At 39.1% G+C, this 24,653-nt stretch overlaps 1 protein-coding gene across 1 annotated transcript; it reads left to right on the top strand.

The window, feature by feature from the left end:
- The first annotated feature begins 1,642 nt into the window (after nt 1-1,642).
- Nucleotides 1,643-22,962, top strand: LOC120548898 (M1-specific T cell receptor beta chain-like). Its single transcript, XM_039785408.1, has 9 exons — nt 1,643-1,740; nt 1,861-2,154; nt 11,870-12,088; nt 16,331-16,355; nt 17,053-17,117; nt 21,663-22,013; nt 22,129-22,155; nt 22,443-22,549; nt 22,648-22,962. Exons 1-9 carry the CDS (start codon nt 1,698-1,700, stop codon nt 22,672-22,674), a joined length of 1,158 nt encoding a protein of 385 aa, XP_039641342.1. The 5' UTR covers nt 1,643-1,697; the 3' UTR covers nt 22,675-22,962.
- The last annotated feature ends 1,691 nt before the right edge of the window (nt 22,963-24,653 follow it).

Below are 24,653 nucleotides of genomic sequence, written 5' to 3'. Positions count from 1 at the left end.
TATGCTGGCAACAGCTTTTCTGATCTCTGTGTTTCAGATGTTTCTCTGTCTGCTGATCACTCAGGCCTAACTACATCTCCAGTCCTACCAGTGTCGTGGCAGAAATGCACTGTTACCAGAATGACACAGATTATAATAATCTGCACTGCTACAGACAGCTGAGAGGAGAAGGTTTTCAGTAGAAGCAGTGGTCTCTGGTGAAAGAAAATAAAAATAAAACAGCATTGAGAAGGAGAATGAGCCCGTTTATCTGTGTGCTGCCAGTCTACAGACCTTACGTCTGTGACATAAACATACAGTGGAGACGGAGAGGCCGTTTATCGTTAGGACTGTAACAATTATGACATAATTGTCTCATCGCTTAATTGCTAATAGCTAAGGTCCTAAGGGGTATGACTGTTGATGGTAATTGTCAGTTTCATGTTCATTTAAGCAAAAAATACAATGTACTTGTGGTATTATCTGGGTCACTTGACAGTGATTGATATAACCAAAAAGATGTATTCTGGGATTCACTCAAAACTTTCATTTGTTTGATTCATTTGACTGAAAGAGACAATTCTATTGTTAATCGCAATTATTTCTGAGACAATTATACAGTAAAATTTGGAATTGTTACAGCTCTATTTATTGTTCTGCATCCTGACTCGCATTAATAATAAATCAAATGAAGAAAGGAACTCAACCACGCTGCAGAGATCATATCAGTGACTTTTACTACATGTTTCACTTATATTAATGGAAGGGACAAAAGGCACAAAAAATAAAGTCAATCAGGAATAAACTGCTCTCTAAAAGATAAAATATATTATTGATTATTTGTTATAAAAAAATAACTTATGTCTGTGTTTTCCTGTAAAGTAACCAACTGCAGTCATGCACATTACTGTCCTGAATAGATTCAACCAATAGGTGGAGGCACAGCACCTGGCATGAAGAGAATGGTTATCAAGAGAATGATGATGATGAACCGCCAGACACAATGCCCTCCCTCCTCACCCTGAGCCTCGTTTTTCTCTCAGCAATTCTTCCCCTCACATCAGTGCCTCACAATGTCTTCTTCACCTTTGCACACATTTGCATTTCTCTTCATCTGGCTTTCATGTACGATCTCAAATTCCATCCTGAAATTACGTGAAACTATGATTGATTAGCTATGTTTAAAAGGCTAAAAAAAAAATTAAAAATAAAATGTTACATGAAATTATGAATACTGTATCCTTGTCTTGTCTTTTGTGTCAATAACAGCTTCATCTAAATCTGCTTTCTCCACAGGTCAGGCGAGCGCTGTCACATTTCAACAATCTAATCCCCAGATAGTGAATGAGGGCACTGAGGTCCAGATTAAATGCAGCCATGATGATGCTGCCCTCCTAATGTTGCTCTGGTATCAGCAGAGAGAGGACAGTCTGTCTATGACCCTCATTGGGTATGGATATGAAAACTCCCCAACCTATGAGGGTCAGTTTGAAGAACAATTCAAGCTGACGAGAGACGGCTCAACGAAAGGAGCTCTGATTATACAGAAAGCAACCCTGTCACACTCGGCTGTGTATTTCTGCGCTGCCAGTACACAGTGATGTGGTTTAATGCCACTCCCTCACTAAAAACCCTCATGGTCTCACATGAGGCGCTGAGTCTCTTTAAACAGACTCTCACTGAAGGAAGTTTCTCCTGCAGCAGAACGAAACTGGACCATGTCTCCAACTGTGATCGGGTTTCTTCTCATCTTGCTTCCATGTAATGAAATTTGCTGCAAAAATAACTAATTGTGTGTAGGTCATTTTATACAGCACTTATATTTTTTTCACAGAGGATTCTGTATCAACCAAGTTTCTTAAATCTGTTTTTTCCCCACAGACCAAGCTAAGAGTGTGACATTTCAGCCGTCTCATCCAAGAATAGTCAACGAAACGTCCAGGGTGGATTTTAAATGCAGTCACGATGATAATGCTCTTAATGTAATGCTCTGGTACCAGCAAACAGACAGCGGTCTGATTAATTTAATTGGATACGGCTACACTGGCAGTGACCCCAACTATGAGCAGCAGTTTAAAGATCGGTTTAAGATTACACGAGAGGACACCCTAACAGGAGCTCTGATCATTCCCAGTGTCGATCCAGCAGACTCTGCTGTGTATTTCTGCGCCGCCAGTACACAGTGATGTGGTTTAATGACACCCCATCACCAAAACCCTGTTCTCTTTTTTTTTCTGTTGTTTTCATGTTCAAAGATCCTGAGACTGAAAGTTGACTCAGTAGCTCTCAGTATGCACATAGAGAGCAAATTTACATTAAAGATACAATACAGACGTAAAACATAACTTAGGGCTGGGTACCGAACGTCGATACTTTTATGGCACCGAAAAAATTTCGGTTCCAAAAGCGTCTTAGTCACTTATCTGTCCTCTCTGCATATTGACACAGAGCGGAGATCCGACACACACACACACACACACACACACACACACACACAATTTTGATAACTATTTTGATAAACAATTAAGGTGGAAAAGAAAAGCTTTGTGTTTAATGTATTTTTGTTGATGCTGAAATGGATTTTAAAACATATGGTATCGAAAAAAATTATCGTTAGGAACCGGCATCGAAACGGAGGTATCGAAATTGGCACCGGATCGAAAGATTTTGAACGATACCCAGCCCTAACATAACTACTAACAAATAATAAATATAAGCATAGTGAAACATGTAGCTATGCCTACAGACAAGAGCTGGACAACGACGACGCAGTTATACAAGTCAGATTGGTAGTTAGCATACTGCACATACAGGGTTGTTGTGCATTAACGTCAGTGTAAGAGTGCAAGCATTGCAAAAAATGTATGTAAACTGTATTCATCCCGAGGGAAATTGGTATGCTGCAGTTCAAAGTAGAGTACAAATATTTATAAAAAAAATTATATATACATATCAAATATCCTCAAGGCGCAAATGATATTTAATACTGTATGGATACAATATGTATTAATACAGAGGGTGGGTTATGTACAGTACCGCCTGTTGAGCCTTAAAGGTCCACTGTGTAGGAATTTCTCCCATCTAGCGGTGAAATTGTATTTTGCATTCAAACAAATAGTGCTCTCTAGCGCCTCGCTTTTTCAAATGCGTGTTGCAACTACGGTAGCAGTTATGTACCAAGAAGCTATGACAACATGTCTTCCAATTTTCGCAGGCTTTCAAATTTGCCGGGGCGGTGACAAGCGCCTCTCACTGATCTCCTCCTCCGTTTCAGCTGGTTTCAGTCACGTGACGCTGGCTCTGAACGAAAACGCGTTGTGGATTAGCTAGACAGGTCGGCTAGTGCTCTATGTCCATGGGGGTAAGCTTCGCTTCAGAACTCGAACCTCCTATGGCGCCATTTTGATGCTACAACAATATCACCTCTTGTTAGCATTCCATTGACTGCCATTCATTTTGATGTCACTTTGACAGCGAATAACTTTACATCTGAAGCATTTAAAGACTATTTGTCCATTTTTTATTTCTAAAGAAACACGACAATGTATAAAAGGCTCCATTATCCGTTAAATCAATGTTACCAACGTTGTATCGCTGACGGACGGTGTTTCCGCACGGATCATTATTACTGTCGCACACCAGACGCTGCTCAGTCAGTGCAGCTGGCGACACATGTTAGAGCGTAAATAGCAAGGGGCTAAGAGAAGAGACAGGCTGGAGAAAACGACAAAGTGTCCAAAGTTTGGAATCAGTTCAGACATAATTAAAACGAAAATTCTGTACAGTAGGTCTACTGCAAAATGGAACTAGCTTACCACAATAATAGCACGACGTCAGTGCTTCAGCACCTCAACAGAAAACATGGAGTCTAACTTAATCCTCCATTCCACGAAGCGGACCGACAAAAGTAAATCAGAGTCAAATGGACGATGAAACTACACCAAACACAACAACAAAACAAAGACAAGAAAATATATAATGGTGACTACAATTTGATCTAAAGAGCTGACGCGTTGACTACCCCTTCAGAAACACAGCTGATTGTTGCGCACCACTTTCTCTCTCTCCACAGAGAAACAGCTGATCAACGATCTACTAGCATAAGGCCTAGTCCACACGGACACGGGTATTTTCATAACCGTGACTTTTTTTACGCGGTTCGGCCTTCCGTCCACACGAAAACGCAGTTTCAGGGCACTGTAACCGAACATTTTTGAAAACTCCGGCCAGGGTGAGCATCTTCAGAAACGCCGGTTACAGTGTTGTCGTGTGGACAGTATAACCGGATTTTTTGCCTTGCGACGTCAGAGTGTGCGCCGTTATCCGCTGTGTTTGACGTCATATTGTGCGCCGCTAACTGCTTTGTTGATGTTTGTTGACGATTCTTTGCAATGGCGGATGTAGCCCAAATCGTGCTTATAATAACTGTGCTGCTAACAGGGCTTCTAACATGTATACAGATACATGCTCAATTATATCACTATATTGAGGAACAAAGGCGTCAGAATGCAATTCTACGCAGGGCACTGCTAATGACAACACTCCCAGTCCGGCGACACAGACCCCGCCGCCACCGACGCCGGTTTTGGACGAGACCCGGTCGGACCTCTAGTTGGTGGGACAACTTTGAGCACGAAGTGGTTGTTGCTGAAGAATGGAGAGAGAATTTTCGTATGTCGAGGACATCGCTGTTGAAATTGAGTGACCTGCTTCGCCCGCACATTGAAGGGCACACAACTGTAATGAGATCGCCTGTCAGTGTTGTCAAAAAGGTTGCCTGCACACTGTACTATTTAGCAGACGAGGGGAGATTACGCAAGACGGCAAACGCCTTCGGAATATCTAGACAGGTGGTGTCGAAAATAGTAAGGCATGTATGTGAAGTAATTACAGTCCACTTGGGACCTATGTATATACAGTCACCTGTCACTGAGTGCAAAGTAAAGGAACTTGTAGAGGGGTTTCACCGAGCCCATGGCATTCCTCAGTGCATTGGTGCCGTGGATGGGACCCATGTCGAAATAAAACAGCCATCTACAAATTTGATTACTTAAACAGAAAGGGGAGGTTCTCTATTAACATCCAAGCCACATGTGACTACAAATATTCATTTTTTGATGTCGTAGTCAAATGGCCAGGTAGTGTCCATGATGCCCGTATGTTTGCAAATTCGACGCTGAACACACAATTGAAAAATGGCACGATCCCCTCCTCAAAAAAACAAATATTAGAACATGAGGAACCCATTCCAGTTTTTCTTCTTGGGGACCCAGCGTATCCTTTGCTTCCTTACCTGATGAAGGAATACGCAAATGGGGGAAGCACTGTTCAAGAACAGTATTTTGGACTCTCCATATGTCGAGCCAGAATGGTGATTGAATGCGCCTTTGGCAGACTGAAAGCAAGATTTGGAGCATTGAGAAGGGCGATGGACATTAATATAAACGACCTTCCCTTTGTCATCTATGCCTGTTTTGTGCTCCATAACTACTGTGAGGCCACCAAGGAGACGATGGATGAGAACAGAGTCAATGAGGCAATTCAGCACGATAAGGACAACCAGCCAGACACACAGACTTATTTCAGAGCCGACTACTTAACAGCAGAAGGGAAAAGGGTCAGGAGAGTTCTTACTGAATTTCTTGATCCATAAAAGGGACTGTGGCCACAGTCTTCTCTGCCTAGTACATGAGTGTGTTACATTCCAGTCAAACCTGGTTAACCTGAATAACTGTTAAGTGCCTTAAGTTAAAAATTGTTGCTGTTTTTTGTTCTAGGAAATCAGTTAAAGCAATTTTCTATGAAAATTTGAGTTTACAGAAAAAACGTGTGAGTTTACAGCATCTACAGTTCACAGTATTGTCTTATGTTAAATAAACACTCAGACATGTACAACTTTATAACTTTTTTTTATTGAAAACATTCACATTATTGTGACTGAATAAAAAAAATAAAATAAAAAAAATCACAATCTGCCTGAGTTCTGTTTCAGCACAATTTAACAAATCAGGATCCATTTTCAAAAATCTTTCAGGAGCATAACTTAAAGAATGAACTGACCTCGTAACTTAAAAGTAGGCTGGCTTCCTTTACAGAAAATCTTTCGTACTATAAACAAAGGGTTTGACAGTCCATTATTAAAAAAACAGACGTTATTTTACTCATTGTTTTCTACATAAAATATTGAAGCCATATAAAACAAATGTAATAAATGTAACACCTCAAAAAAAGGTAAACTTAAACAAACAGTCTTTTGAAGACAAAGTGAAAGTATAATAAATTAAATATAAAGATGCAGCCCAAACAACAGCTTTCTAATGTTTTTTTGTCAAGAACTTCAGATGTCATCCTGGTAAAGTGCTTGTGTGAATGAAAACGGTGTGAATCCCTGCACAGGTGAGGTAGAGCCAGGTGTGTGTTGTGACACACTTACGGTAGTGTTGGGTGGAAATGTGGTAGGTGGAGTGTTGGGTGGAAATGTGGCAGGTGTAGTGTTGAGTGAAAATGTGGCAGGTGTAGTGTTGAGTGAAAATGTGGCAGGTGGAGTGTTGAGTGAAAATGTGGTAGGTGGAGTGTTGGGTGAAAATGTGGCAGGTGGAGTGTTGAGTGAAAATGTGTTGGGTGGAAATCTGGCAGGTGTATTGGGTGGTGGTGGTGGTGGTGGTGCAGATGCATACACATGTCCATAAGGACCCCTGTTTTGGTATGGTGACTGGTTGAATGGTTGTGGTGGTGGTTGCATTATAACTTGTCTCAGCAGTGAAAACCCATCTGCAATTGAGATTGTCAGACTCTCAAGATTGGTTGATAATTTTCTGAAATTTTCAGATGCTTGCTTCTCTGATGTCTCCATCATGTCCAGAATTCCTTTTTTTTATCTGGATGTATTCCTCGGCTGCATGCAGAAACTGTGTCTCAGCTGGAAGCTTTCTTTTAAGTCTGTCCTGTTTGTGTCCTGTGAGTTTTGCCTGAAAAAAAATTTAAAAAGTAGATTAAAATAATTATTTCAAGAAAATTTCAACTCCATAGGCCAAGATGATAAAAATGATACAAAATACACCATTGTTGGAATAAAGCTAAGTACACTTACATTGTACTTAGTACAGATTTGTTAACTTATGTTTAGACTATTTCCAATGTCTAATACTGCAGTTGATCATTAATACCCACCAGTTTATAAAGTTAGTAACATTAACATGATTAACAATTGATAAGTTATCCATATAACATTTTTTTTATTAATTAAATTAATCTTTTTTTTTGATACTTTTTTTCATGCTTTTGTTGAAACGTATATTTTATACCTTGTACTTTAAACATTTTGAATGCAGGACTTTTAATGTAACAGTGTACGTTCTACGGTCCTATTTCTACGTTTATTTAAACAAATGATCCGGTACTTATTCCACCACTGCAACAGACACACCGGTACCTGCATGTATATAGAGTTAATCTACATTCAACTTTTATAAACAAATGCACTTCTAAATGTTCAACGATTAATAATACATACATTAAGTAGAGCTCTCCTCTCCTTCACCACTGAGGGGGTCAAATTGCTGCCATCAGAGTCTTGAAGTAGATCAGACACGGGAGACATTTCTGCAGCCGAGAGATCAAGTGTAGATGAAGATGCAGGATCTGAACTGCGATGAGAGGCCGTTTCAACATCTGTCGTTTCTATACCGTTGAATGAATGGTAGTCGTGCAGGAGAACCACCCCATATCTGCTCACATAGTTCAAAAATAAGTAGAACCACTCGCCGGCTGCTTTTCCGACCCGGAATCCACCGCTTGCCTGTATTTAACCCGTATCGCCTTATATTTGTTGGTGATGATTTTATCCTGGTTTATCCTCATGAGGAAACTCTTGGGACGTCTCAGGGTAATGCTCTAGGAACACACGCTTAGGATGTCGGCAAGCATACTTGGACTGGCAAGACTCCCAGTCCACATTTTCATGTGTTTTATTAACTTTATATTCACGTGTGACATTAAGTAAAATCTCAACTTCGCCATCAGTCCAAACATACGACTCTCCCTTTCCTCTCGTCATGTTGTTAGTCTAGCGGAACCGGTAATAACTTTTTCTAGGCTTCCGATTGGCCAAGGTGACTTTACGATTCTGGGTTATCACGCCGCGCTGGTGTGGCATGCTCTTGACAGCGGTGAGCGTGTTTTTACCATTTTCATGTGGACGGAGATTTATTTTAAACCGAGCATGTGTGGACGGTTTTTTTTTTTAAACGGAGGAGAAAAAACTCCGGTTATAAAAATACCCGTGTCCGTGTGGACTAGGCCTAAGTGTAACAGAGCTGTTTAGCATTGTAATCAAATATATAAATGAAAATAGGTTTAGTATAACTAATATTTACATATAGGCCTATATACAGATCAGTCTCAGGTTGAAACTGAAAGTTAAGTTACACAACTTAATGTAATGTTTGTATGTTTAATGTAGGCCTATGCCTTAGTTTGAGGTTGATATAATTTGAAAAAATGTTTTCTTTAAAACAATGTAATATGGCACTTAAATGCACGTAATATGTTTAGTTTTTTTGAGATATGATATTGTAAGCAATGTAGGCAATACAAATTTAGCTTTTTCTGAAAATTTAACCAAACTATTGTTAATTATTGCTCTTCAATAAAACAAAAGTATTTCTTATCCAATTACTCAATTAATCGATGGAATAATCGGTAGAATACTTGATTACTAAAATAATCAATAGCTGCAGTCCTACTCCATTACCTTGTATCTCACGTTATGGCTCCGTAGCAGACGTTTTTGTAAAAATAGGCCAACGATTGTGTCATAACCAAGCGACTTCCATAGTAGAGGAATTACCGTATAGTACAGGAGAAGCTCGCAGGCAGTTTTGACTTACATGAGCTGTTTAAGTTTAATTACTAATGTTAACTAGCATTTTAGTTAGCAATAATTAGCCTGTGTCCATGTTATCTCCTTACATATACCTACGCTCTCCGTCTCTGTAAGATTGGGAATGATTGAGATTTCTCTTGGCACGGCTACCAGAAGACTTCCAACTTTCAGACAGGTTGCTCACGTCACATCTATGTCTTCAAGCTCAGTTGGAGGCTGCTCATTAACACTCAGCCATCACCAGAAAAGTGCTTCTAATATCCTTCACTGGTCTCCTTCCAGAGCAACGGAATCTGCTGGTCCATTCTTATATACGGTCTATGTTTATGTCCCTCTCAGCGATTATAAATTAGTTTTTCAAAATGATGGAAGAACATGGAAGCCTCCTTGGACTTGCCCGTCCAATGTAAATACAGATAAGGAATTATTCACTTACGAGGATAAGTCAGATCATTGGCAGAGGTAACTTTACACCAATGAGGACATATTTATGTATGAAGACATTGATTTTAGCTAATACAATACTTAAAAAACTACACTTTGTTGTGTACACACAGAGTGTACCTTTAAGTATGACAATGAATGTACATATTGCAGTGTGCGTTAAACTGCATTGCTAACAATCTGATTATTTAGCTAGTATTGCAGTGCTATTTCGCAAGAATTGTTCTGAAATAAAAATTAAACTGTTTATGAGTTCGATGGTGTGTGGAAATACATTGCTTTGTGTCACCTTTACAATTTAACCCCCAATAAAATTAAAACAGCCAGAAAAACTAACATTAGCCTCCGAAATAGCCATGAAGTTGAATCAACACCTCTACAATTTCAACAACCCATTCAGCCAAACACTTCAACACCCATATTATCATATTTTACCAAACCACCAGCATCCAAACCAAATGAATAATGCCAATTCACAATCAACGTCAATTCTAATATTACACAGAAAGAAAGAATCAGCAGCCATCAACCACAAAACACATGCATGACACCAAACAGCAGCAGAGCAAAAAGGTTAACGTTAGCTAAGCAGCCCCACAGCCATTAGCTTAGCCAAGCATACAAACACCAAGAAAACACAGCCTAAACTTCAACTCATGACATACAAGAAACAAAGGCTTACCTTCTTGGCAAGAGCAGTAACTTCCGGCATCTTAGACAGCAGTAATGTCTTTGAGAAGAGGCAACAGCAGACTCAAGTTCAGACTTCAAGAGGACAACCGTTGATGGCGTCCCAGCTAGCTAGCATTAGGCTACAGCAGCTAAAAGTGGCGAACACGGTCATTACAGCCGTCCTGAGGCGACATAACCGACTGTTGGAAGTAAACTCGCTTATGAGATACAAACTGTAGTAAATGTTTATGAAAGTCTTTCTAAAGGTTTAACACACTAAAATATTTTGTTCTTTGTCCTGGGTGAGGAGTTGGACGGTCACCTCTTCACAATTAAAAAAAGCAAAAAATGTTGGCAAAGTGCAATGTGTTGAAATCGGCTGTGACCAATCACGTTCCACCAAGGGCTCTGGTAATGACCAATGGTATTAACAGAGAGCCTCAATCATTCCACAAGCCAAAAATGTGCATAATGAAGTTAGTAAATAGTTGTTTTCATTATCGCTTAATCTATCATCTAATATTCTGTTATGCAATTGACATTTTTTCTAGATAAATAACATTCATAAAATTGTTGATTTTGTTGATTGATTTGTTTTAGCTACATCATTTTACTATAAGTAGTTAAGTATAGAGCTACAAATAACAAGATAAAATTAGATAGATCTTTATCTCGAGGAAAATTGTTATGCAGCAGTTGCAGTACAAAGTAGGAAAGAGTACAACTATCAAAAATGACATGAAATATCCCCAAGGAGCAAATCCCAAATGTGCAATGCTAAAAAAAATTCTGATAATTTTCATTCATGTTAGAAAAATTTTGAAAGATGCCCACAATTTCCTAGAGCCGAGATGAGATCTTCAGACATCTTGTTTTGTCTGACCAACACTCCAAAACACAAAGATGTTGAACTCCAGGAACTGAAATTAGTGAATAATCAATTATCAAAATAGCGTCAATTAATTTTCTGTTGATCAACAAACACACTTCATGACTTCTGGTTCCAGCACTAAACAAAATCATGATTAAAACATTTTATTACATAAATGAATTATATTAAATAGATTCCTGGAGCTATATGTACATACATATTGACATTAACTGAAGATCGGTCACATATTTTAATGACATAATTGCATGGGCTAAAAATATAAGATATAACAAGAGGAAGTTAATAATATATGTTACATACTACACTAATATGCTTTATGTTACATTACTTTGATTCACTGTAATGAAGCAACATATGTGTATTATTCAGTTATGTTTCAAGGAATTATACTATTCATGCTCTACTGCTCGTTATAAATGTAAAAAACATTTCTACATTCTAGTTTATCTTGAGTAGCAAAGAAGCATCACTATACCATAAATATTACATTAGTCTCAGTTTGAATGTAGAATTCACACCGATCACAATGGTGTAAATGTTTCAGATGCAGCTCCACCCTGACAAAACAAAGTACGGACAACCTCAGTCTAAATACAAGACAGAAATCATCTTCCCTGTGCTTATTTCATCCGTGATTGAGAAGAACAGTCAGTCTCACATCCCTATCATGTGACCTCATGGTATATTGTGCTGAACAGAGTGACGTGTGACTCATTCAGCTGGAAGACGTGCTCTCCGCTGACATGTTCAGCACACTCCTTTATCTGTCGCTTCTTTTACACTCAGGTGGGTTTTATGTATTTATTCATAATGGATGTACTAACTTTTGGCTGCTTGAATGACCAAGTTCCAGTCCCATTTACATGGCATATGTTTCTGTGAATTTACAGTTTTGTACATTGAGGTGAGACGCAATAAAACATCCTCTTCATGTGCTGCAGGTCTCACTGTGGTAGTTCTTCAGTCTGGAGATCAAGTGTCCCACCCATGATTGACAGTGAACTTTGAGTGCAGCATGGGTCCAGGGTTCAGCATGGACAGCTACACCATGCTCTGGTATCGACAAAACCAGCACGGAGCACTGCTGGAGTTCCTCACCAAAGAGTACGACCAAACTGAGGGACGCTTCCAGCCGTCTCTGGAAACATCCCAGAACAACTTCTCTCTACAGATTACTGGGCTGCTCCTGAATGACAGCAGCACTTACTACTGCGCCAGTCAGCACAGTGATGCACACACGACACACAGTCATACAAATAACTGTCACAGGTGGTGGCACATAGGCTCCTGCCACAGGAGCTGTGGCTTGTATGGTTTTTATACTCAATTGGTGGAAAAATAAATTATATCATTGATTAAGTCCTGAAAGTAGGGCAAGACACAATTACAGCTACTTTCTATCTGACAGGGTGAGCTACCCTACTTTTAACTACATTTATAAAGTAGTCCATTCTAACAGATATTTTCTACCTGACAATAAGCAACCCTACTTTTAACTACTTTTATAGAGAAAGTAATATATTCTGATACATATTTCCCAACTGACAGAATGAGCTACCCTACTTTGAACTACATCTAAAAAGCAAGTAGGGCATTCTGATATATATTTCCTACTTGACAGGATGAGCTACCATACTTTTAACTACATTTATAAAGGAAGTAATCCATTCTAATACACATTTCCTACTACCAGAATGAGCTAGCATACTTGTAACAATATGTATGTAAGAAGTAGTCCACTCTGGGCTAATATTGGCTTTTTAGGTTATATCCTGTAAGAAGTCTTCAACCAGTGCCTGAAATGGGCCAGTACTCACAGTACTGACTTCCAGCACTTCTGATTTTTCTCGAATAGTCGAATATTATGTATGAGGTATACGTATGAATAGAATTATTTCCAGAACACATGCAATGATCATGTCATGCAAACGCTAAATTAGGGTATAGACACCTTTTTTGTCTTCAACCATCAATATGATATGTAACTATCTAACAATGGTTATATCAATGTTTGCAGATAACACTTTATATTACTAACTGTGATGCCTAACTAATGATTTATCATGAGCTCCTCATGCAAAAACTATAAATCTAGTTCAAATATGTTATGCATCCAAGTTTGGCAAATTAAATTTGATAATTAGAGTAGGGCTGGGAATCAAAGATTTTTGGTACCCGTAACGTGACTTAGATACCGGTTCCTGAACGATACTTATTTCTATACTAATTTAATGGAAATCATTTTATACAACACACATGAGCATAAAGTTTTCCGGGGGGGAGTGGAAATTTTTGCCGACACACCTTTATAAAGGCAGGGCCAGAAAAACAACCAAACCACCCAACCACCCACCACCGGCTCCCCGTCGCCCCCAAAAAACAAAAAGCAAAAGGGGGAGGAAGAAAAAGGGGGGGGGGGGTGTATTTTTATAAAAAAAAAGGTTAAGGGGGGGGGGGGGGGGGAGGGAAAAAAAAAAAAACATTTCCAAACCCTCCAAAAAAAAAACCCACCCAAGAAAATTTTTTAAATTAAAGGGATTAAAAAAAAAGACTTTCCCAACACACCCTGACTCTATACAATGTACAATACAATCTATCAATCACCAGCATTATTAGATCGTAGTAGAAGCATGCTGCATACTTATTGGCTCACTGACGAGATTTACTCAGGTATCGAAACGTATTATTGAAAGACAAGGCATTTCTTGATACTCGATACCATGGAGGCAAATCGTTCAGTGCCTTAAAAGTATCAGTCGTGTGCCCAGCCCTAAATAAGAGAGAGAGAAAAAAATAAATAATAAAAAATAAAATAATCAGAATTTCTGGCAGCAATCTGACTGTTTGACATGAAACAAATAATCTGACTGTTTGACATGAAACAAATAGATTGCTGGCAAGCTACACGCTGAAAATGTCACGTTTTGAAGAAAATTTTGATCGTGCAAAAACCAGCTTGGTTCGTTCGGGGAATGACTGTAAACAATTTTAAAATAACGTTTACATCGTTTCCTCTCTAACTGGGACGTTTTGGGACTGATTGGTGGGATTACTGTGGACCAAGTACCAAGGTGATACACTGGTAAGAGCATTACATGTCATTTAGCTGACACTTTTATCCAAAGCGACTTACAATTGCTATATATGTCAGAGGTCGCACGCCTCTGGAGGAACTAGGGGTTAAGAGCTTGCTCAAGAACACATTGGTTGATGTATCGCAGTGGGAATCGAACCCGATCTCCCGCACCAAAGGCATGTTTCATATCCACTGCACCATCACCACCCCACAAAAGAGCAAATGAGGTTTAACTATGTGTCCAGTTAATTTAAATAGCTCACATTACTGTGTTGTGTGAACAGATAACTTTAATATTGTATGTAGCGTTTTCTTTTGCGGGGTGCAAATGTTCCACCAAAACAAGTTCCTTCCCGAGACCATTTTGCAGAGCCACCGTCTCTGCGTCCAGAGCTTCGCCCAAGACGATTGTGATTGGTTTAAAGAAATGCAAACAACCCAGAACGTTTTTTTTTTCCCTCCTATCCCAGAATGTATAGCCTCTTTCCGACCAAGTAGTTACAGGAACGTAGTTATAGGAACAGTCCACTTCGAAACAGTTCTACTAACTACTCTCCCCCAAAACCGGTTTTGCCATTTGCATTCGCACTGGCCAAGTGGCCATAGGAACTGGTAGGAGGGGTAAGGGAGAGACGCAAGCACCGCAACGGTCTTTATAGCGTCGTCACTTGACTTTAGCGCCACATACAACAACAAACCAGCAATCAGAACGTTCCTGTTGTGTGAATATGTACCGTTTGTGTATCAGACATTGCTAGGTCACTAAGGGAAAAGGGAAAAGACCCTGCCCTGAAGTAGGAGCTGAAAGAGTTACAGGAACTGCAGAGTGTGGTGAAGCCAGACCTATAGCGCTGCGATAGGTCTGGCAATGCAAGACTAACATCAATGTGACAATAAAGTAAGAATTGGGACATCCAGTCAAAAAGAATCTGCATGATAAACTCAACTAGTTCATTAAAGAATGGTACAGGAAGTGTCTCTCCACAGCTCAGTGATGATCCTGCAACACCACAAAGCTGATCAGTTCAGATAAGTGAGCAGGTGTTAACATTGGAAGGTTTAAACATCCCATACAACATATATTGGCGTGTACAGTGAATCATCAGAGTCATTCTGTGCTCATGTCTACACTTTCCTATAATATTTACTTCTAAGTTTATCAAGTTAGTAAGAAGTTAGCATACACTGACCTCTACAGGGTTCATATGGGATTACACTTGGATATGCTAGTTTGACTGGCCATCCCTTTTACATACTGTACTGACCTTACTTTTAAGTGTTCTCATACTGAGCTATATATTTATAAAGTGGTCGGAATGTGGTGCCGTTTACAGAAAAGTAAAAAGAGTAAATATGACATAATATAATGGTCTCAGCAATGCTTATAATGTATCATAGTGCGGTTACTTTTATTCGGAAATGAAAGGGACAGACTATTCATTTAGTCCCCGATGTAAATAAAGTCTAACTAAAGTAGCTTAAAAACAAATGAATAAAAGGACAGAGTGAATGTTGTTAAGAGCTCTTTTTTAATTTAGGGACAGAAAGCCTATGTAAGATTACACAGTAAACAAATGCCACAATTGATGGCATTTAAGCTCTATGTTAATGTGCAAAGCTTGTCATTAGATTAAACAAACCAAAGTAAATAAACCAAACTTTTAATATTTTCATGTAAACTTTGAAGAAACATATCTAGATATAAGCTGATGAGAATCTGATACTGAAATGTTTAATGAAACATTGGTTCACGTTAGAAGATGTTTTGTTCGAAGATGTCACGTAGACAGACAATGCTATTAAATAGAACTACATTTCCTTTTACAAAAATGGAAGAAAAAAAAACTAATAAAATCTGGTGATACAATGAGTTCTTAGGTTACAGGAGCCATTATCACTTCATAATGGATGGAACACATTTTTAACTAATGCGTGATTATATTGTTAAACAGTGTAATAACCTACTATGGCTTTTTCTCTCATTAGCAGTGCGCGGCCACTGAAGGCTTGTATCATGTGGACGCGCTGACAGTTTTGTTGTCATTACTATGGACCTTTTTCACAGCAGACATTTTGACTTGTCATAGCTCAGCTGAAAGTGATAACCTTAACGATGGCTCAATTCCATCAAGTTTCCCAGTGAGCTATTTCAGTGAGTCAGCATGCACAACACCAGGACCTCTCCTAAGTGGAATGCAGCCATCAGTAATGGTTTTGAATACACCTGTGCTTTACACATGATTACAGTGTGAAGTAGTGAATGTTACTCAGGGAACATGGGTGGATAAAGAGGTGTGACCAGCTGAGATGTCACTCCCTCTGAACAGCTACAAACAAAGACCAGTTTCCCTTTTCCTTCCCTCTGTTCTGCTTCTTTTCTTAGCAGTCACAGAAATAGCAGCAGTCAGGTTGGAGTCAGCCAGCCCGAGCTGTACAGCTGCTCTCACACAGAGAGAGATGGAGGCTGAGATATGGAGACGCTGGCTGGGGGAGGGAGAGGGGAGACAACCAAAGAGACTTCAGGTTTTTGTATGATGCTTTTTCATCGTGGGGACAGGGAGCCACGGTGATACAATCCCATAGAGCCGCTGTACAAAAACCTCCTCTCATTAACAGCCATTGTTTAGACTGCTACATGCTCCCTGGGACAGCTGGGAGAGCAGAAAAATCAATAATCTGAAGGCAGCACACTTTGGCATTGAAAGGTCCATGTTTATGCAGAAAATCTGCTGGAAAAAAGTTTTTTAAATGACTTTTAATTCAAATGTGGAGCATTGGGATGCTTCTTCCACTCGCCTCGACAAAAACGAACATAATTGGACATTATGAGGCGTATCCTGCATGTTTAAACCTTCATCCCCTGGATTATTACACTGTCTCAACATGCTGATTATGGGACGTTTTGAGACTTTTTGGTAGAGGAGATATTCAGTGTGACACTGGATCTGAAGCTTACTTTGGAAAGGGAACAAAACTCACTGTTTTAGGTAAGTAACATCTCTCACTGCTTCAGTTCACTGCAACCAACTTACAATAGTAGACATGTTGGTATGAAAGTGAAGGTAGAAACTCTTAATATGAAAAAGTTGAAATATTGAGCTGAAGACAGAACACTGTGACCTACAATAATCCTGCTTTCTTTGGAAAAGGAACCAAACTGACAGTTTTAGGTAAATATTTCTGTTTATTACTTTGTTTTCATAATTGTCACATTGCTTTAGAGTCTTAGTATGAACAGTAAAAACTTTCTAAAGAGAATTCTGGTAGAGAAAGAGGAGAGAGTTTCATGCTCAGTTCTCTGCACTGTGACAACTTAAACGAAGCTTACTTTGGAAAAGGAACCAAACTGACCGTTTTGGGTAAGTCAAGGATGGTTAAACCTGAACATAAGCTGTATGATGTGTGTGGTTCAATAAGAATCATAATGTACTTGGGTCTTCATAGTTTAAGTTGAGCTCAGTGCTTTTTGATATTAAGCTGTAGCGCTGTGCCAATTACGAAGCCTACTTCGGCCAGGGAACCAAACTGACTGTTCTCGGTAAGTAAGACATCCAAAAATCTTCACATTCATTCTCCTGTAGCAGAAGTTCAACATACACAAGCAGGTTGGTTGTTGAGGGGGAAAGTTTGTGTTACATTAATCTTGTAATAACCAGACTGCAGTACTGCAAAAAGTGATATTTGATACATTAAACACTTAAAAGCAACTAAATGTAAAAAAGAAAAGAAAAGCTCAGTAAAAGCAGCATGTTGGGCTGGTTTGCGCACTGATGGAGTACACTGTGACTCTGGTGCATATGAAGCTTTCTTCGGTGGAGGAACAAAGTTAACTGTTTTAGGTAAGAAATCAAATCACATGAAAAAATAGCACTGGAATTAGAGTGTTTCTTACTGTACTTAAGTCTAGTTTACTAAAGAGTCAAAGTAAAAGCAGCATGTTGGACTGTTTTGAGCACTGATAGAGTACACTGTGACCCAGACTACAGAGGCTTACTTTGGTGGAGGAACAAAGTTAACTGTTCAAGGTAAGAAAATAAATGAGGAAAAAAAATAAAAGCATTGTAATTGTAGTGTTTCTTTAAAGAATGTACAGCATTTAAGTATAGTTTTAGTTCTGCTCAGAGCTTTTTGTTCTTAAGTTTCAACGCTGTGTCAGTACGAAGCCTATTTCGGCCAGGGAACTAAACTGACTGTTCTGGGTAAGTTAACATAAAGTCTAAGAGGGTGATGAGTGAGATGTTTGTGTTGCATACAACTTGTGAAAACAGGTTTTAGGTGTTGGTTTAAAAAGGAAAGTTATATTTATTACGAGACTAAAAAGCAAAGAAGCTCAGTAAAAGCAGCGTGTTGGGCTGGTTTGAGCACTGATGGAGTACACTGTGACTCTGGTGCTAATGAAGCTTACTTCGGTGGAGGAACAAAGTTAACTGTTTTAGGTAAGAAATCAAATGAAAATAGCACTGGAATGAGAGTGTTTCTTACTGTACTTAAGACTAATTTACCAAAGAAGCTAAGTAAAAGCAGCATGTTGGGCTGGTTTGAGCACTGATCAGGTGCACTGTGACCCAGACTACAGTGGCTTACTTTGGTGGAGGAACAAAGTTAACTGTTCTAGGTAAGAAAAGATATACTGCATATACAGGCTAAAGTTTATGGTAAGATAAGAATTAGAACAAATATAAAAAGCATTGTGAGTGGAATAGTTCTTTAACAAACCTGCTGTACTGCACCAACCTTTTGAAAGCTCTGCTCAGAGCTTTTTGTCCTCAAGTTTAAACGCTGTGTCAGTACGAAGCCTATTTCGGCCAGGGAACTAAACTGACTGTTCTGGGTAAGTAAGCGCTCAAAATGTCTTCACATGTAAGCCTGTAAGCAAAGTAAAAACATATAAAAGGTTGGTCGCTGAGTGAAACGGTTTTACATTGCATGAAAACGCAGGGTATAGTGCAGGAAAGGAAAGTTACATTTATTACAAAACTAGAAACTGAAGAGTCAAAGTAAGAGCAGCATGTTGGGCTGGTTTGAGCACTGATGGAGTACACTGTGACTCTGGTGGGAATGAAGCTTACTTCGGTGGAGGAACAAAGTTAACTGTTTTAGGTAAGATATCAAATCAATTGAAAGGGTAACATTGCTAATTAAGAGGTTTGTATTGTAACTTATTAAAAAAATAGGGAAGTTAGTTAGTAAATTCATTACCGAACTAGAAAATAAAGATTCAAAGTAAAAGCAGCTCAATGGTGTTTTAAATCCCCGTCTCCTTCCAGGCAGCGCTGCGACCATTGACTTTACCTAACCCTAACCTTAACCCTAACCCTTGCCTAATCCTAGTGCCTTCCAGGCAGCGCTGCCTTTGAAGGAGACGTTGGGGGCATAAAACACAGATAAACGTGAAAGCAGCATGTTGGGCTGGTTTGAGCACTGATCAGGTGCACTGTGAACCAGGCTGCAGAGGCTTACTTTGGTGGAGGAACAAAGTTAACCGTTTTAGGTAAGAAATCAAATGAAAATATAAAATTGTAATTCATTTTAAGAATTGCACAGCACTCCATTCTAGTGAGTTCCTTTGATTTAGGTGCTGCTCAGTGCTCAGAGCTTTTTGTTCTTAAGTTTCAACACTGTGTCAGCGCGAAGCCTATTTCGGCCAGGGAACTAAACTGACTGTTCTGGGTAAGGTACCTTGGTAAAAGAGATGCTCCTATTGTATTTATTCATTTAGGTGTTGGTTTTAAAAGGAAAGTTACTGTACATTTAGTACAAAACTAAAAAAGCAAAGATAGAAAGTAGAAGCAGCATATTTTGAGCACTGATCAGGTGCACTGTGACTCTGGTGGGGGTGCAGAGGCTTACTTTGGTGGAGGAACAAAGTTAACTGTTTTAGGTAAGAAAATCTTAAATATTGTTCAGTTATGATTTTGTTAAGATGTTTCGGACACTGTAAAGATACTCTAAGGCTCTACAGACTCCCAACCGCCATTGATAAACCATGATTGAACCTGTTTATACTGTAGCATGCTGATTATTGCTCGTTGAAATGATCGTACAATAGTCACAAAAGCACGTGGATGTTTAAGAAGCAAAAGTTACCGAAGGAATGCAGACTCTTCTGTAAACTAAAGTAGATTCTAAGTAAAGTCTTTAAATGTCAGAGAAAGAGAGAAAGTTGGAGTAATTTGAAAGTGGCCCAGATGAAGAGAGGCAGTAGGAAGAGTTTTGTTCCAGCTGAAGGTCTCTGTGCTCCTACAACGAGGCTTTCTTTGGAGCTGGAACTAAACTCACTGTTTTAGGTAAGAAAACCTGCAACAAAACAGCTCAGGGCACGATTCTCAGCTTGCTTGTATGCTAAGATTATGGGCAATAATTAAGAATATATTTAATAGACATTTTATTTGATGGCAGTGAACAGAGAGAGTGTGCTCATTTTAAATGTGTTAAAGAAGTTAATGCAGAAGACAGTTTGTGCCAGTAAAAACAATCCTAGTCTACGTTCTCCAGTCAACGTGCTGCAGCTAGAAAACATTTGGCTCTACGCCCAGATTATTACTCTCACAGACAGTTCTTATCAGAGCTGTCAGACACTGTGAGTTCCAGTCAGAGGCTTACTTTGGAGCTGGAACCAAACTCACCGTTTTAGGTAAGACAGTAAAGATGATTCCATATCTACTGACATACATTATCAAAATATCATCATTAATATCATAGAAAATGATGTCAAGTTATGAGTGCTACCAGTTATGTTATTTTCTTTTTAAATCATATGATCTTAAATGGATCTTAAATCAGCAGTATTATACTGTCAAGTTTGAATTCGGTTAAAGCATTTCTTCAGGAGTTTTGTGTGCATGGTTAAATTCTTTTGTTGAAAAAAAAAAAAAGAGCCGAAAGTCAGTGTACAGCTGTCAGTGGTGAGAGGTTGAGCAGTTTTTCTGTAGCCTCGTATCAGTGTGAACAACTACGATCCTGCTTACTTTGGCAGTGGCACCAGACTGACAGTGTTGGGTAAGAAAATGACTAAAATCATGAGCAGAAATGGTTGCTCCTTAGATTTATTGGACCTAAATCTGCAAAATTATTGTGAAGTAAATACTATGTTTTATTCAGTGATGGCTGAGTAGGTTTGCTGTCAAAAGTGGCACAGAAAATGTCAAATTTATCTCACAGGATAAATCTTTTAAATTGTATGACCAATAACAGCTACATTTGGTCCGAGCGCTAGACTTTGTTGGTATAGTTCACGAATCAGCTTAGAGCTGGGGAATTTGGCATTTTGCACTAAACTTGTTCACAACAGCAAATGGTGTCTCATTTGCAACACCGCGAGAAGTGAAGGGAAAAAAAAAAAAAAACTTTGAGTCAAAACATCTGTGAGATAAATGGTGATTGTGATTTCACTGTATGTGTGCTGGTTAGTAAAAACAAAAACTCACAAATAAAGTAAAAAAAAAACCAAGCTAGTTCATGTCAGCTGTTCTTTACATGCGAGTCAATGATTCTGCTGATTTTGGAGAGGGACTGACAGTGTCTAGTCTTGGTATGATAACGTCATAAAAACAAACATTTAAATGAAAAGAAGAGTTGGTAATACGAGAACAAAAACCTGCAACAACCATGTTTCTTTTCTTATTAGATCTGAAATTGGTCATTTTTCACGGTAGATCTCCAGGATTTGGACTGTGCAGCTCTAATTTAATGATTTGTGTCCTTTATTTTTGCAGAACCAAACCTTAAAATCACCGAACCAACAGTGAAAGTGCTTCCACCTTCAGAAAAGGAGTGTCAAAAGCAGAAAGACGATTCGAGGAAGAAGACCATCGTTTGTGTGGCCAGTGGATTCTACCCAGACCATGTCAGTGTTGAATGGAAGGTCAACGGGATTAATGAAACCAACGGTGTGGCGACTGATAACGCTGCCCTGCGGGTAGAAGACAAGTTTTACAGAATCACCAGCAGGCTGAGTGTCTCTGTAGAAGACTGGTTCACACCCGGCAAAACTTTCACCTGCATCGTCAAGTTCTTCGATGGAACAGCAACAACCAGTCATGAAGATACAGTTGTGGGTGTTCAAGGTCTGTTCTTTTTGGTTCTTTTGGAACTCAGAAATTGTTTAATCTGAATCTTTTTGTTTTGGGGAAAATGATTATCTGTCCTCATCTAATCCATTTCTTATTCGTCTCTCATCAGGCAAAGGTGAAAACGTCATGACAAGAGGTAAGTCTTTAGTCTTTAACTCTTTACATTTCTGTGAGTGATTTTTATGTATGTGAGATATATGTGTGTATGTGTGTATGCTGTCTTATGGTTGTCTAAGCTACTGGATGCCTACAATTTCCCTCGGGATGAATAAAGTATCTATCTAAATATTCTGTGATTCTGTACACCTCAATGCATCGGTTCTACTGTTTAGTGTTTGGTTCCTTGTTAGATCTCCACAAAGTGCACTGGCCGTTTCCTCTTCATGTCACTTAACTGTATGTAAATGTTTGAACTTTCTGCAGAGTATTATCTGAAGATCTCACAGACGGCCAAACTCTCCTACGCTCTTCTAATCGTCAAGAGCAGCCTCTATGGAGCCTTTGTGGCCTTTCTGGTGTGGAAGCTTCAGGTTTGTTGACATAAAAAAACGGCTCTGTACAATGTAATATGTGAACTAACGTGTAACAAAAAGAGCTTGTGACATTGTGTCTTTTCTGTCTGTTGCAGAGATCAGCCGGAAAACGGAACAACTGAGAGCTGAGGTCTGAGCCAACCTTAGTTTCTGTAAATAACATTTGTAGAACATATTATATGGTTATATTTCCACAACTGTGTACGTCACAACATATTTGCATTCATATATAAATAAGCCAACCAAATTCTGCTACCAATAGAGGAGCATATTCTCGTTACTTTTTAACGCCAAAACTGGCATGGAAGTAAGTTTGGTGTAGATTTTATAATCTCTTGTATGTTTGTGGTCGTGAACTATTTGATGCTTCATTTTCTACTCAATAAAAGTACGTCAGAGGATTTTGTCAATCACGTTTCATTTTTCCTTTAAACTTTTGCCCCCAAGTGTCTGCTAAAAGACTAAATGACTTGACTTTGGCAATCCGTCCTAAAAATGACAAAGATTACATACAGCACTGAACATCACTTTTTCCACAGACTGTCAGGTATTTTTAGCTGCTCGCCTATCTGCATCTTTTCTGAGAAATCAGTCATTTCTCAGCTACATCATGTTGAAACATCTCAGCTCAGGGAAACCTCATCAGCAGGTTCATTTGGGTCTTAACATTTTCCATTAAGCAAACCGAGAGGTGACTAAAGTTTCCCCAGTGACATTTGATTTGATTCCATCAACCAAGCTGTTCTTTTCTTTGTAAGAAATCATTTGAACTTGTTAAACTGGGTTTATTTACAGTATCGGTCTGACTTTCACTCTCACTTTACGAGTGCGAGAATCTTACGACAGTTGAATGTATGAATAAAGCAGTTCTTCCTTTAGTTCAAACGCCGTTAGTAGGAGAGTAAATGGAAGAGTGTGAGCCGACCACATGACAACAGGAAGCAGACGTTCTGGTCTGTGTACAGAAGAAGGTCAGAGCTGTTGTTGGGGGGGGTTGAAAGCGAGAAGAGGAGCAGAGAGCGACATCAGAGGAGAGGATGTGGTCACAGAGCAGCCTGCAGAGCCGTCTCACTGCTGAGAAGTGATGAAGGTGCAACCTTCCTCTTCACCGCAACCTCCGGCTGCAGAGTGCAGCTGCAGCTCTGCACCAACGCCCCCCCCCCCGCACTGCAAGGCTCCGAGCAAACCGCTGGCTAAACGTACATTTCTGGGTCAACTGAAGCTACACAAACACACACAAATGTGTCCTATATCTCATGCAACAGCTGTTTAATCTCATCTGGGGCAGAAAAACATTTGGATGGTTTTATGTTGCAGTTGATAAGAGCTATAAAATGAATGCTGTTGCCATAGATATAAAACCGTAGATGTGACATGTAGTTCTGACTTGCCAATTTGGTATGGAACCTTATGGAAACCATCTTACCTAAGTTAAGTTTTAGACTTCCTGCAACTGGAACCTAAGATGAAAGAGGCTCATGTTGTCTATATAATCCTTGCATTTCTCTACCAATTCATCAATTCTGTTTTTTATTCAAAGTAATAACCGAAAGACAACTTTCCATGAACCAAGGAACTAAAAAAAAAAACTAAGATTTTTAGTAGAATTTGGATTATTATAGCTCCGAGATCAAATAATGCATTTAATCAAATATAATCTCATAACTGCATTTATATTGCAGATATTTTTTTTTTGCCAACATTTAATATGCAATCACTGTCTTTTGTATTCATGGTTGTTGTAGTAACAGACTAAGGACAATTATCACCATTAATTAATGAATAAAATCATAAAAATGTTCATTGTAATCTCTATAAATAATCTGCATGTGAATCAAGCTCTACAATAATTGAAGCATGGCCATTTGATAAATGCTTCTGTCTAAACTGTTTCCCATCCAAATTTAGATTTGTTTTTTATTAGTAAAGACCCCTGTGGGACAGAAAAACTGAGGAACATTGTCTCCATTTGTTTCCTTTAAAAAACATGTTTGTGCTCAATCAAGCCTCATAAACAGGAAACGATGTCTGAGAGCGCAACAGAACCACGCCACATCTGACATCTGGGAGCTAGATCATTAGATCTCCTCCTGCAAACCCT

This window comes from Perca fluviatilis, chromosome 20 (genome assembly GCF_010015445.1).
Source record: "Perca fluviatilis chromosome 20, GENO_Pfluv_1.0, whole genome shotgun sequence".
Lineage (NCBI taxonomy): Eukaryota > Metazoa > Chordata > Actinopteri > Perciformes > Percidae > Perca > Perca fluviatilis.
This window is presented reverse-complemented; position numbering and strand designations above follow the sequence as displayed.

Bases quoted from the DNA above. Each gene is read 5' to 3' on its own strand.
- LOC120548898 (XM_039785408.1), top strand. From the start codon at position 1,698: ATGTCTCCAACTGTGATCGGGTTTCTTCTCATCTTGCTTCCAT. The intron at 22,156-22,442 runs GTAAGTCTTTAG...AACTTTCTGCAG, and splicing joins TGAAAACGTCATGACAAGAG to AGTATTATCTGAAGATCTCA. The intron at 22,550-22,647 runs GTTTGTTGACAT...TGTCTGTTGCAG, and splicing joins TTCTGGTGTGGAAGCTTCAG to AGATCAGCCGGAAAACGGAA.